Below are 15,453 nucleotides of genomic sequence, written 5' to 3' on the forward strand. Positions count from 1 at the left end.
GGGTATTCTAGAATACTCAACCAAGAGATGCAGTGGGTTTTTCAGCCACGTGCATTTGGGGAAAGCTCTGTTCCTGTATGAATTATCCTCTTGGGAGTTCACGATTCGCCAGAGCTCTTGAGACACTCTAGGAAGTTGAGTCAAGAAACCCGTGTAGCCCTGTTCATGCAGGATTTCCTAAATTTCTATGACTGACTGTGGCACCGCTTTTCCAGTCACAACCATCCTTATCAGCTCCCGTCATAGACTCCCTGGGGAGCGCTGCTCAGACTCTGTCCTGGAAGCTTTGCAGTCCGAGGATGACCCGCTGCTTCCACGCCCACCCGGCCCCCCCCCCCCCCCCTGCTAGCGCTCTGTCAGTCTGGCACCTTCTCCCTGCCCCCGCTGTGGGATTTAGTGATAACGCCTGGGAGCGGTGGCCCAGCACAGCACAGCTCACGGCAGTGCTCGGTGTGGCTCACAGGGTTTTAAACACACAATTTGAGCCCTTACTGGAACATGTGAAGATTATTTAAATCCAGATGTCTTATTTCATAATCCCCGTGTCTCTGAAAGTGGGAGAAACAGACTGGGGGGGCCGTATGTTTCAAGCAAAAGGGAGACTGTTTCTCTGTGGAAGAACAGGCCCTCACAGTTAACAGGTAACGTAGGGAGTTTGTGCTGAGTCTGTCATGTTGGGCCTGTTATACTCATTTATATGACCGTTGGGTCCCTATTGGCATTTGAATTTGCTGCCCATGCTTGAAACTCCCCAGTGTCCCTGTCTTGGTCATCAGGCCTAATTCTGTTGACCTAGAAAGTTTTTGTGGGAGCTTTCTAGCAGGGCTCTCCCGCAGTGTCCCCACCCTCCAGCCCCTATGTCGTAGTGCTTTTTCTAAAACACGGAACTCGTTGCGCAGACCTGATTACTCCTCTTTGCTCCAGGATCCAATTGATCCAGTTCCCAGGAAAGCGTGTCTGCAGGGCCCTCCGCGGTCTGCAGTCCTGCCCCCAGCCAGGCACCCAGCACCCCAGGTGCTGCAGAGAACTTGCTGGGGTCCCCCGTGCCTTGGCAGACACAGCTCTCTGCCAGATGCCCTTCCTTCGTCTCCCCCTGTCCTGAACCCCTCCCACCTCCCTTCCTCTGAAACCTTCAACCTTCCCTCGGGCAGAGTTACTTGCTCAGCTCTGTGCTTCCACAGCGCTTGTCCTGTGGAATTTGAATTCCCTCCACAGCCATCTTGCTAGGTTGGGAGCAGCTGATTCCCCTTCATCTTTTTCTTCCTTCCCTCAGCCCCACAGCAGGGACACTCTCGGGCACCGTGCAAATTTAATGTTCAATTTCTAGTTGTTATGACATAGTTGCTGTCACGATACCATCTACGTTCACAATAGGATGAGTAAATGTGTGGGGGACGACTGTAAATACAGATTCTTTGTAAATCCAGGTTCTTAATTCTTCCCCCTGTTTAATATTTTTTCCCCTTAAATCACGTGTCCTTTTTGCTGCTCCAGCTCTATAATTGGACTCTCGCCTGGGGAGCCTGAGGCAGCAGGATATCAAAGAGGGTAGACACTAAATTTTTAATTTAAATGTCAACCAGGATAACTACTACCTGTGCAAAGGGGGGCCCAGAATTCAGGCTCAAAGCCTGTTACCAGATACTTGGTTTCCCTTCTTGTGTCTCTTCTGTCCATCGATGTGCACTTGACTCCTATTAACTCTAACAGGAATTATGTGTGTGCCCTGAGGGGCGAGCATAGCTTTTAATGGGGGCATCCTCACACTGCTTTTATTTGCTGTTTAATTTTAATGAATCCCACCCTGTAGAAGGGGAAGAATGAAATAGGATGTGCTTGAGAAAATGGAGAGAGTTATTACATACCTTCCTTGTAATCCAGAGTAGTATGTCATCTCTTCTTCTGTTTGTCTCCTTTGGTTGTCAATGGAAGATAACTTTGGCTTGCTTACTTTCCAAATCAGAAACTGAAGTCAAATACTAACGTGTCCTAGATGAAACTTGACTCATTCATTTTTGAGAGTCTGTGAGCCCTGTGTAAGGTGCTGAGAATAAAAAGACAAATGTATTGACTTCAATAGTTATTTCCATAGCATTGAATGTGTTCCAGACGCTGTTCTGAATTCCATCAGTTATCTACTTCTGCATCATAGAACACTTCGAGACAGTGACTGAAAACCACAGCCATTTCTTTGGCTCAGGATTCTTTTCAGTCAGCAGGTGGGGCGGGGCTCAGTGGGGTGGTTTCTTCTGCTGGTCTCATCTGAGATCACTTATTCAACCAAAGTCATCTGGTGATCCACCTAGAGTGTAAATGGCCCCCCTCGTCTGTCTGGCAGCTGGTGCTGGCTGGCTGTTGGCTGGGCCTGTTATTTCCAGCAGGCTAGCTCGGGCTTGCTTACATGGCAGTGATGTTTTAAGAGGGCAGGTATAGAAGCCGCATACCCCGTGAGGCCTCAGCTTGAAAGTTGCACAGCGTCACTCCTGTTGCAGTCTCTTGGTCAAAGCAAGTCCACAAGGCCAGCCCAGATTCAAAAGGTGTGGAGCACAAGACCCCACCTCTTGCTGGGAGGGCTGCAGAGAATTTGTGGCCATTTAGTCCTCACATCAGAGAGGCACAACAGAGAGATTTAGTAACTTGTTCAAGGTCACACAGCTTGGGACAGTACAGTGTTTAAAGTGCTTTGAAAGCTGCTACTCATTATTTTTAAATCTTACAGCCACTGTTCGGACCAACTTAAGTTTTTTTCTCTGCAGCCTTGTAGAGAAAGGGTCATTCACATTGCTGTGTGGCTGCCATGGGTTGGAAGCTTCATATATGTTGTACCACTGAACTGTCATAACTAGTATGAAATGGAGATATTATTATCATTCCCAATATTCAGATAAGGAAACTGAGGCTCTTGGAAATTAAGTATGAGTCGTATAAGAGAATGTTAACTCACTGTTCCATATGCAAGAGTGATGTCCCTAAGTAAATTATAAATGTCCTGGCGCAGATCTTTTTTTAATCTCTTGTTTGCATGTGGAAAATGGTTTTAAAAAATTTTCTGTTGCTGACAATTAAAACTGGATTAGATAGCAGCTGTGCTTTAGGGCATCCAGTTCACATTTATTACATTTACTTCATAGTCTACTTTCACCCTAACTAGTGGCAATAGAATTGCAAGTTGATGGGAACAATCTTACTCTAATCACCTGTACATTTCAGTATATTCCATTATGATGTTTAAATATATAACATACTATTAAAAGAACATTAAAGGGAACATAGAATCATCCCATATTCTCACATCCTGAACACAAATATTTTCTATTCTCTATGCTTCCTTAGAATCTTTATATCCACATTTATACTCTAACTAGAGTACCCATAACATCTAAAATTGTTCACTTATTAGATCATAAACCACTTCCATTTTGCAGCCTAATCTTTATCTTTATCTTTTTATGTGGCATCTTAATATTTAGTTATAAAGAAATGTTATAATTTATTTTATTTCTATGGTGGACGTAGGTCGTTTCTAACTTTACCTGTTGTAATTAATTACAGAATATATGATGTTCTGGATGGGCTTTAGTTCAGGTATTTTGTTTAATTCTATCTCTAAATATGTACTCTCATATTTTTTGAAAACATATGTTCTGAATTTGATTCCCAACTCCTGTCAAGAACCATGTAAATGAAAAAAAAAAAAAAAAAAAAAAGAACCATGTAGATGTGTGTTGTGTGTTTTGTGTGTGTGTGTGTGTGTGTGCGCACGCCAACAGTTTTACTCTGGGAAGTTGATTTAAGGAAATAGTTCAAACATACAAAAAATGTCCAAGTAATCCAATGTTATGATGTTTCTTCATATGTTAGCATAACTTAATTTTTTGTAACTAATGCTTTACTTTTTTTTTCTTTTTGCATTTCTATAACCAAATAACTGACATAGAGTTCATGTGGGGTATAAGTTTTAGATCTAAATCAATTTTCCCTATACAGCACTACAATTATCCCTCTCTGTTTATTAAATAATATTCACTTTCCTGGAATTATGTGACTCTTATTTTACTGAATGCTTAAATATAATATATAAATGGGTTTATTTGGATTAAAAAAATTTTTTTTTTTCTGTTGCCTTGTTAATGGCAGTTGCACGTTGCAGAAAAATAGCTGGAACAAAAAACATGTTTTTCAGATGTCCAGTGGAGCCCCAGAATAGAAGCAGGATGAATATTCCATTCCGCATTGGCAACATCAAAGGAGATGAGGCTTTAGAAAAAAGATTTCTCGACAAAGCTCTTGAACTCAATATGATCTCCCTGAAAGGGCATAGGTGGGTACTTGTCCCATCCAGAAGCTTGTCAGAGAATTGATTTAGTTTTCAGACGCTGAAGGAGACACATCTAGGAGTCTGCCCATCCTGGAGTAGCAGTTATTGTAACTAGTTGGGAAAGACCATTTGTTACGGGGGTTCTCCTGCTGCTGCTACGGACCCCTTAGCATGATTCCACGACCAAGAGCATGGGGGGGGGCGGGGCACATCTTCTAGGAGCTTTGGTCAAAATTACCTTTGAAAATCTCTGCTCTGACAGCACAAAGGGTGCCATCCCAGCTCTGGTGCAGCTGGCACAGCCTGTTCAGTGTAAGAACAGACACTGCTGCTCCCCCGAACGTCAGAGAGAGTAGTTAATTCTGTGAGCTCCATGGAAGATGTATGTTCTCACGCATGAGAATAGCTGCCCGCTCCCTGCCCCCTGCATGGCAGGCTCATCAAAGAGTTGAGCTAACCTAGGTTCCATGTGAGCGTGACGGTCCTCCAGTGCATTGGAAAGGAATTTTTTAATGACTGAGATGTGTGAAGCTCCTGGCCACCCGCGGGGGCTTTCAGGTGGGAGGTTGGACACAACAGTCTCAGGTGCCATGACTCTCGCAGGTGCTGGTGACGGGAAGGAGGGTCGTCTTGATGCTCAACCAGATGCTCCTGTTCTTAACGGCTGCATCTGTGGTTCTTCTAGGTCCGTGGGAGGCATTCGGGCCTCTCTGTATAATGCTGTCACCATCGAAGATGTCCAGAAGCTGGCAGCCTTCATGAAGAATTTTTTGGAGATGCACCAGCTATGAGCACATCCTAACCAATATACACTCTGCCCTTGAACAATGTACAAAATTGAAAGTCACTTGGGCATGGCTAAAAAACTAAACAGACACAGTATTTTTCTTGAATGAACATGCTTCTGATAGATTTTCTTCTTTTTCCAGAGAACAGCAAACATCCACAGCTATCCCAAGCTGTTGAAACTTAACCTTAATTCTGACTTGAGCTGGAAGCTTTTAAAAAGTCTTCTCTTGCTTTTCTACCAAATTCTAACTACTGTTGTCTTTGCTGCTACTTTTTCTGCCTAGATCTCATATTCAAAGCTGCCTATGAGTTTAATTATATGCAAACTGCAGGTTATTATTTTTAGAGACACACAAACACACAGCATGGAGGGTGGGTGGAGCCCTCTAGGTGCTGAATTTTGATCCTTTGCAAGATGACAGCAGTGGGGTCTTCCGGATTCTGCAGCTATTAATTCAGGTCACCACCGACCGTGTTGTGATGTTCCAGACTAAGAGGCAAACTGGAGATCGTTCTTTATACCGTTATTCTCATAAAGAGATAAAAGTGGCATACTATATGTTTATATAGCAAGGTCTGTTTTTAATACCAAATAGTTTATATCTCTATGCATTTATATCTCTGTGCATTTATATTTCTAATAATACGTTTCTTGTTGATATATGTTGAGACTTTGAGAAATTGTTGGGATCCTTGACCTTGTGCATTAGAGTGTTACGTTCTCAACAGCTGTGTGCCTCCCCTTCCTCCTCCCCTCTCCCTTTTTAAGCTGCTTCACAAGATTTGGAAGCTCCCTGATTCACTTTTACTTTCCTTTCAGTGGGTAGAAGAACGGTTGGTTGGTTGGTTGGTTGGTTGGTTGGTTGGTTCTTTGTTTTTCAGTTATGCTGTTAAACTAAAAATCTCTGTTAAACTCCCTTACTGTTTTTCACGTGACTGTTCTCTTTCTGGTGTTTGACCAGTGATGCCATGAGTTCGGGAAGATCTTTGCTGAAGAGTCTTTTCCCCTCTTGTTTATCCATTGTCAGTGTTTTATGTTGACCGTGCGAAGGACATTAAAGTCCTAAAACATCTAAACCTTTGTCAATGAGTTTCTTTACCTGCTTTTTAGACAGATTGTTCTTTTAAAAACTTTATGTTGGGAAAACTTGAGTCTAAAAATAGCATCTGTGAAGGGTATTTTCTTCAAAAAGGTAAGACTCGAGTCCTGTACATCCATGTTTTTAATGATTCAGCATACTGGTAGCTTTCCGTTGGCTTTTGGAATGGACAGTATCAACAAACCACCTTACAACACAGCGCACGGTATAAAGTTCTATGAACTTTGTCCCCCTTAGGCTGGAAACATGCCGCTAGGACAGTTCTGAGCTATCTTCGTGTTTCGTTGGATGTATAATGAGGACTATCCTGGTCTTTCGTCCCAGCTCTGCACCGATTAGTTGGGTTAGTTGGGTTTCCTGCTTAGGGCTAAGCCTTACCAATCTCGGTTCTCTCATCTGTGAAAAGGAGGATTGAAATAACTCCCCCACTTATCTCAGGGATGTTTGAAGAGCTTAAAACGAGGGCTCAATGCAGGATGTGACTGAAAACCACAGTAAATTTTTAAATGGCAAAAGCCAGCCAGTGCTTGGACGCCATCCAAGTGTTCACATATAATAGTTCTCAGAGTCTATTTTCCCTCCTTCCTCATCCATTCATGTGATGGTGACAAGTCCCTGTGGTTTGTACCGGCCCCAGATCTCTTGAATCTCCACTTATTTCCATTCCCATTGCCACAGCCAGCTCTGTCAGCCCTCAGCGGATCACTTCAGCAGCCTCATCTGCTCCCACCTGCCCCTACCAGCACAGCCCGTTGGACCATCACTTCCCCTTCATGCTCCTCCTTGGTTCATAAAAAAGCCCAGGCTTCTGAGCCCAGCGGTCACAGCTTTGTGGTGTCTGGTCTGGCTTCTTCTTTCTTGTGTTTCTGGCTCTTGGAATGTGGCGTGCATATATGCCCATGCTACGTCGGGTAAGCCTGGAGTTCCTGCCCCCGCTCAGCAAGACTGACGTTCCTTCAAGACACCTGCCAACCTCCTGACCTTGTTTGTGTCTCCTGCATTGCAAGGATGCGCTTTTCCTTTGTTCTTATAAGCGTGACCCTTTTATCCCGTCACAGCACCTCCATTCTGCGTTTTCCTGTGCCAAGGGTGTCTGCTTATGTGCCTTCCCTGTCAGAGCAAGGAACAAGCGCTGTTTCTCCACCTCCATCACCTGGCATCCTGCCTTGCCCTTAGGAGGAGCTCAACGACTGTCCGTTTAATGAATGGAAAGGCAGGGCTTCCTGAATTTCGCAAACAGCCTGCAGTAAAGGTAGAGGTACAATCTCACATACGTAGATATTTTAATTTTTCAAAAGCTTACTATGTAATTTCATTTTTTACTAAAATTTAGAATATTGGAGGGCTCCCAGACTCTTCTTTATATTTGTGTGAAAGTGCTTGGAAAACGGTGAGCAACTGCGTTCATACCAGGAAAAAGGGTGGTCGCTGTTGTCTGGAGCTCAGATCGCTGGAAGATACTCACTGAGCGAAAACCTTGACCTTTGAATGTCTCAAGTGAGTGAACGGACGCCAGTCTGCTGACCACGTGGAGAGAGGTGGAAGGGGAGATAAGGATGCAGGCCCCGGGTCAACAGGCTGCGGGAGCCACAACTGGCCAGTCTTTAAGATTAAAAGCAAAGTGGACGGACAGGTGTCTTTCAGGCCTTGGGAAATCTGTGTAAGGCTTGGTGGCCTCATCTTCCTTTAGGTCTTCCAAAGTGTCCTCCTCCCAAACTGATTTTGACTATTTTTCTCTTTCAAGATTTGACAACACATAATCATGTTAATACCACCCAAGTGAGAAAAAACAGATTTGTTCCCACGTTGCTTATGTTTACCTGCACACACTGCTTCATCCCCAGCACTGCGGCTCTGTTCTTTGCCTGCACAAGAAACAAAATTGGAATTGTTCTGTTCCGTGCTAGTCGGTGTTTATCTAAATATCTAATGCTGTCTCGTCACAACTTAGCAGATGCTGGAAGTTTTGGCAAGCCCTCAGGTGAACTATGTGATGTAACAAATATTCCCTTTTTTCCCCTTTAGAGCTTAAGGAGCCACTAAGACCCCGTAAAATGGACAAGACCCGTTGATAGATGCCCAGCTCTGCCAAAGGCACTTGCAGGTCTGGCCTTGTATCACTGTGTGATTAATGTTTGTTGTATCGTGTTCTTTGGAAGGAAAATAAAATGAAGAAGAATTTTCTCACACTTGACCAGAATGAACATAATTAAAAAGCAAAATGCTACCGTGTCTGCAAAGAAATCAATCACTTTAATTGGAAAGAAGATTCCTTGCCTCTGTTAGTAATTGGGCTCTTGGTAAGTTAGAATCGGAATCCATGACAGTTTGTGATAAATGGTCTCCTTTTGGGCTAAAGAAGGTAAGAGGTTCTAATTACCCCTGGATTATTCCAGAGTGGGTGGAAAAGCTTGATCAAAGAGATACTGGGAGAGAGCTAGAAAAGCTAGCGGTGAGCAAAGATTTATTGAATTTCTTTCTAAGAAGCTAAAGAATAAAATAGTTCATTTGTTGTGACAAAAACAAGAGCCTCTGGTATTTGAAATCCCAGAGCAAATTGGATTTTCTAAGAAAATAGGGAACTGGGCATATTAGAAAAAGTTTACTTACACAGAGGTTCTATAGTTAGGTTATAGAAATTGGCCTTGCTTCCTTGTTAGCACACGAGAAAATTGACAGCCTTGCGCCTCACTTGGGGAAAAGTATGGAATTCATACTTTGAGTGTTTAAATGTATAAGTAATTGGCACTGAGTTTAAGGAAGTCCAAAATGTTTTATTCAAATGAAAGCGTGATTTAAGTTAGTAGACATGTACTCAGGGTCCTAATGAATGAATCTACTGACCCAATCCCTGCTGGTATCCTAGCCTTTGTCTCTCTTCAGCTTGCCTAACAATACCTGAAGAATAAGGCGGATTTTAGGTTGATGTATTTATTTTAAATTGTGTGTGTTTATTTTACATATCTATATAGAGGTAGATATATAGTTATAGATACAATTTCAAACTTAAAGAAAAGTTGCAAGATTAGTACAAAGAACTCTTGTATATGCTTTACCTAGATTCACCAATTATTAATATTTAGCTTTATTTGCTTTGGCATTCACTGTCTCTCCATATATACATGTTTTTTTCTCCTGAACCCTTTAAGGGTAAGGAGACATTGTGCCCTTTTCCCTAGAAATAGTGATTGCTTCCTAAGTGAAACAACATTTTCTTACCAAACCACAGCACAGTGGTCTAAGTCAGAAATTTAACATTGATACTGTTCTACCATCCATATTCAAATTTTGCCACTTATTCCAGTAACATCCTTAATGGCTAATTTTTTCAGCCCAGGAACCAGTCTACAATCATGCATTGCACTTAGTTCTCGTGTCACTTTGGTCTAAATATGAAATAATTCTCCAGCCTCTTTGTTCTTCATATTATTGAGAGTTTGTGACGAGTATAGTCTGGTTGTTGTGTGGAATGATCCTTGGTCTGGGTTTGTCCTCTGTTTCCTCATGGTTCTTTCATGTTCTGTGCTTTGGATGGGGTTCCACAGAGGTGACGGTGTGTCTCTCTGTGCATCCTTACAGGAGCCCCGTCATGGTCATCTGTCTCATTAGCATCTTGGTTAAGGTGGTGCCCACGAACTTTCTCCACTGTCAAGTTTTTATTTGTCCCTTGGTAGTTAATAAGTAATTTATGGAGAGATATTTTGAGACTTGGAGTATTCTGTTCTTCATCAAACTTTTGAATTACATACTGGTTCATAGAACCAGTAATTCAGGTGGATTTATTTGATGGAGAAGGTGAAGTGATTCTTAATGCTTATTTTCCACTAGTATTTTTACAAGCCACTCTTCTCTCTCCCAAAGGAAAAAGAATCCTAAAATATAAGCAGGCGTGTGCAGAACAGTCATTGAGAAGTCAAAAGGCAACCGTTGGAGGATATATATTCCAGGAGCCCTGAGAGTAACAAACATATTTTGAGAATGTGAACAGTATGGGCAAGTGTGCTTTTTGGTGAACCAGGGAAGGAGGAAAAGAATCCCCTGATCAGGATATAGGGACCAACTTGTAGACTTTTCCTTCCCTTTCTAGCCTAGTTTGTTTATTTCTCAATAGTTTTAGAAGTACAACCCTTTGGCCACACAGACCTTTAATCTAATAACCAGATCATGAACCACAGAGCCTGATTATGCTTTGAAAGATGTGCTATATATAACAACCTAAAGTTAAAATTGCTTCTAATGACTCTAGCCTAGCAGAATAGCCCCCAAGAGAAATGTAAAATCTTGGCTTCCATCTAGCCAGGTGAAAAGCCGTAGGCATCCCGAGAAATGAAACTTGAAGTTGAAACGTAAGAAATGAAGTTGAAACGTAAGAAATGTTACAGGTCATTCTGGGGGAAAAAAATAATGATCTTATCCAGCAGAGTAAAAAGCGGCTAGAGGCTGAATCATTCTTTCCTGTTCCCTTCCCCCAGTTTAAAACCATAGTTTCTTTAGGTTGAAAGTCCAGAGATTGAAGCAGAAATCTTTAGGAGTTCTTAGGAAATGACAGGTGAGCAGGTTAATAACCTCAGGTAGCAACTATTCTGCTGTGAAACACACCGGGGAAAACACTCCTGAATTTCTGATGCATTTAAATCGAGGGCAGTCTAACATATTTTCTGAAGAACTATGTTCAAATTGAGGCTCCAGCTGATGTTACCCATTCACCTCCCCCATTAAGCCATCCCCAGTTCTCCCAATGGCATATTGTTCAAGATATGGTGTCCTCCATGAGCAAGGTTCTTGTGGATACAGAGGCAAGATATATCAATTAGGATTTCGTTAGTCACAGTACATAGAAAACTTGGTCCGAACTGGCTAAAGCAAAAAAAAAAAAAAAAAAGAATTATTGGTTGACGTAACTGAAAAGTCCAAAGACGAGGGACAGCCCAGGTCTAGTTTACTCCAGAGTCCCGTGGTGCGTATTCTTTGGAACCACCTTTCTGGGACTCTGCGTCTTTGTCCTCCTTCGTGTCACGCTTCATGATAACCACATTGGTGACATTGCCTCTTCAGAACAGGTCCGTAGCTCTGCTTTCCCCGCCAGTGTCCAGGCTCACTCTGCTTGGGCTGCCTTAGGTCAGTTTCTCATTCCTTTGCCAATGAGTAGGACCCAGAAGAAGGGACATGTTAACTGGCTGGAATACAATAGGACCCATCCTTGGAGCTGGGTAGGTGGCCAGTCCCACCTAAACCATATAGAAGCCTGTGCAGTTTGCCAAATAAGTTCTGCTTTTTGTTGCCCTTATGGAGCTTACAGCTTAGTCAGGGAGGCAGGCAAACAAATAAGCAAATGGATACAAGATATGAAGTAAAAGAACAGAGCTGTGAGACTAAGTGTCAGGGGGACACAGTCCAGACGGAGAAGTGGGAAGTGACATTTGAGTTGAGATCTGAATGGTCGAGCAGGAGTCAATCAAGAAAAGAGGTTAGGGAGAGACAAAAGCCACGTGAGCATTTGGGGAGACATTTATCACTTTACTTTCTCTTAAGAGAGTTGGTGTGTGTTGCTCAAAATATTGAACAACTAGTGTGGTACCCTAGAGAGGCCAAAGTTACTAGTGGCCAAAGGAGGATGACTACAGGAAAGCACCAGCTCGCCGTAGGTGGCCACAGATGAGTGGCCCACTGCTGGGGTCTGAGGCCCACAGGGCTAGGGATGGGGCAGAGACTGTTAACCAACTAGGATGGAAGTAGTAGATAAGTATGTAAATAACTGGTATGGCAGCAGGGACGTGTCCCTGCTGGATTTCAAGCCTGACTGTACCGTGTTCTTCTGGGCCTCTTTCCACTATTTACTGACCAGCAAACCTTCCGTATGCGGAAGGTATGCGATATTCAATAAACGTTGACTAAACATATAGATGACTATATTGATAGCATGGGAAAATTATCTACATTCATGCCTGATTGATATCGATAGAAGATTTCGCCCCAGAGCAAATTAGCAAATGCTTCCTTAGATTCCGCAGGGCATCTTAGACGTTGATTTTCAACTAGAGGCTTCTGGGATTTGAATCAGCATCTGCCTGAGGTTTGCAGGTTGAGGGGAATCTCAGCCTGGAGACACACGTTGATTCCACGCTACAGTGTTGGAAGCCCGCACGGAGTAATAAACTTATAGTTGTGTTTTGTTTGCACCATTTAATACTTATTAACTTAATGGGCATGTTAAAAAAAAATCAGGAGATGAAGCATTAACATCCTGATTCCTGTCTTTTCTTGAAGGGGGAGCAGATTTGGGCCTGCATTTCAGCATGGAGGTTTGTCTGCAGCCAGTAGAGGCTGCCTCTTTAGATGGTGTGCTCTAATTTGCCTTTCTTCCACCTTTCTCACTGTTTTCATATTTGTTAGGTACTGGCCCTTGGGTACCGGGTCTGAAAATAGCAAGATTTAAGCTTTCTATTAGAAAACCATCGCAAGGTAAAAAGAGTACGATGATCCTTGGCATCCCCCTTCTGGCCTTTTCCACTGTTTTAACCCCAGCAGCACAAACTTTCCAGCTGTGTGAAGGACTCAGAACTGAGCCAGAGCAATGCCCAAACCAGCTGAAGTTAGTCTGTTAGCTTTGTGCAGGCTGAAAGCTTTAAATAATCATTTCCAGTCATACCTTCTGGTCATTTCCCTTGAGTGTACAGTTTCCACCTCCAAGTTCTTCTCTTACACCCTGAGAGGCTGGCCCAGAACTAACCTAGGAGACTCCACTTGGGTGAGTAATTGTCATTACCCTCCTTTTAGTCTCTTAAGCATCTCCTGTTTAGGACTGAAGTCTAGTTCTATACGATTTCAAGTAAAAACTCCCATCCACAAGTCACCGATCCATTCATCCAACTTTACCTATTTGTTTAGCAAAATGGGGAATCATATTGACAAGATCATTATCCTTACGCGATTCGGAGCCTAGAAGGGAGATTAAAATGTCCACATGCAATTGTCATACTCTGGGACAAGTGCCTATCAGGTAGGGTTGCAGATAAAATACAGGACACCCGGTTAAACTTGCATGGTTTATTTGTTAAATCTGATAACCCGGGGCTTCCCTGGTGGCGCAGTGGTTGAGAGTCCGCCTGCCGTTGCAGGGGACACAGGTTCGTGCCCCAGTCCAGGAGGATCCCACGTGCCACAGAGCAGCTGGGCCGGAGCCTGTGCTCCGCAATGGGAGAGGCCACAACAGTGAGAGGCCGGTGTACTGCAAAAAAAAAAAAAAAAAACAATCTGATAACCCTACCACCGGGGAAAGTGTTGTGTGCAAGGGAACACAGGTGAGGAGGACCAAGGAAGTCTTCCTAGAAGCACTGCCATTGAGGCCAACACGAGAGGGGTTAAGTCATCAGAGGTGCAGGATAGGGGAGGGCTCTGTGAAGACAGAGAATAGCACGTGTGAAGGCCCTGACTTGAGAGCCGGCCCAGGAAATTCAGGGGCCTGAGGTTCAGGATGTGGGAATGTGGAAGGTGGAGGAGTATGTCAGGGAAGGGGAGACTGGAGACGCGATGAAGTCCTGCCATGGAATGTGGACGGGATCCTAAGCACAACGGGCCAGCCATCGTAGGAGTTGAAGCGGCAGAGTGATGTAAGATACGCATTTGAGAAAAATCCTTCTGGCTGGAGTGTAGTGACTGATTAGAAGAGGGAGTCTGGAGACACGAGGAGGCAGAGCGGTGCTTGCTGCAGTAACGATAGTCAGTGATGGCAGTGGCTGTGAGGAAGAGAGAGGAATGGATGAGCTACTTAGAGGATGGATGGGTAGATGTGGGAGATGAGGGAAGAGAAAGGTCGCGCATGAAGATGGTACACTCAGTGGGACAGGAGAGGTAGGGAGAAGTGGGTACTGCAGTGCCATTTGCCTGTTTGCCTCAGACTGGCTCCCTGCCTCTCCACTGCTCTGCTCCGCGTCACAGGGCTGATCCTGCAAACCCCATCGCCCAGATCTCCTCGCCAACTCTTTTCCAGGTAGGTTCAGCCAATGGAAAGCATTGGCCGGAGTTTGGAGGGCAGGGGGCTGGGGGAAGCCAACGTATTTTTCCGTCGCCCTCCGCTCTCTGTTCGGGCAGCTGCAGCGGGGCTGGTGGCCGCTTTGCTCTGAGTGGCAGCCCCACCAGGAAGCCACTCCCTCTGTGCCTCCAGCTCCTGCCTGGCAGCTGTGGCAATACCACTTCCTTCTTTGCCCCCCAGCCCAGCAGTGGGGTGGGTGTGATTTCCTCTGCTGTGACTCTCTGGGATGTCTCACCATCCCATTTGGGCTTTTAGCTTTTTCATCACAATATGAAATTTGTCGTATTGAACTGTCACGGGCTGTTTTTCTGAGTGGACATTCAGTAATACGGATGTGATGGATTGGAGGTGCCTTATGAGATTTAAATGGAGACGTTTAGTAGGAAGTCATATATAGATTGAAAGGTGCAGGGAGTGGTCTTAGATGGAGACAGACTTAGCTGGTAATTGAAACTAGGGGAGAGGATAAGGTCCTGCAGGGAGGTGGCATAGCAGATGAAGAGCAGAGAGCCTAATACAGAGCCCCGAGAAATACCCCTAGGAAGGTCAGCTCAGAAAGAGACTGGGAGGGTGCCGAGAGAGAGAAAACTGTCAGGAGGGTTGGGTGGCGCAGAAGCCAAGGAAAGAGATTTTGAAGACAGAGACGTAGTTTAAGATATAACTCGGCTTGGCGGTCACATAGATAAGGATTGAGTAGTCCCCTGGACTTGTCAACGGAGAAATCATCAGGGGCTTCAAGGAAATCAGTTTCATGAGAGTAGTGGGGCAGAAACCAGGTCGCAGTGTAGATGGGAGGGGAGCAGTGGGGGGGGGCAAGTCAAGAAATTGATGGCAAAGGGAAAGAAGGGAGGGACGGATAGGAGGACAGGAGAATGGAGTGGAGGAGAGCATTTCCTTGTGGCTCTTTAATATGGCTGGGAGGGGCCAACAGAGAAGGAGAGCGTGACGATGTAGGAAGAGGGGGTGGCATCCCGAGCCCGAGGAGGACTGGCCGCTGTCTTCAGCTCCCACCAGCTGGAGGTTCCCTTCCTCTAGCTTTCCACGTAGGCTGTGGAAGTTGCCCCTTGCCTCCTTGGATCAGCTGCCCTTGATTCGTTCGTCCTTTTCTTATTTCTCAGCACATCTGGGTCATACATTCTGTGAAGACAAACAAATCACTACTGATGGTTAATATTCTTGAAAAATCCCCCAGGCAGGTACCATTTTGGAGAACT

General features: G+C 44.4%; 1 protein-coding gene across 2 annotated transcripts in view; it reads left to right on the top strand.

Moving 5' to 3' along the window:
* Positions 1-6,184, top strand: part of PSAT1 (phosphoserine aminotransferase 1) — a 29,528-nt gene extending 23,344 nt beyond the window's left edge. Inside the window, exons 8-9 of one of the 2 annotated variants that reach the window (XM_065879147.1) lie at positions 4,184-4,321; positions 5,004-6,184. In XM_065879147.1, coding sequence (XP_065735219.1) covers positions 4,184-4,321; positions 5,004-5,109 — 244 coding nt within the window. In that variant the 3' untranslated portion in view covers positions 5,110-6,184. The remainder of the gene's footprint in view (positions 1-4,183; positions 4,322-5,003) is intronic. The other variant, XM_065879148.1, reaches the window with a different exon arrangement.
* Positions 6,185-15,453: the final 9,269 nt, after the last annotated feature.

This window comes from Phocoena phocoena, chromosome 6 (assembly GCF_963924675.1).
Source record: "Phocoena phocoena chromosome 6, mPhoPho1.1, whole genome shotgun sequence".
Lineage (NCBI taxonomy): Eukaryota > Metazoa > Chordata > Mammalia > Artiodactyla > Phocoenidae > Phocoena > Phocoena phocoena.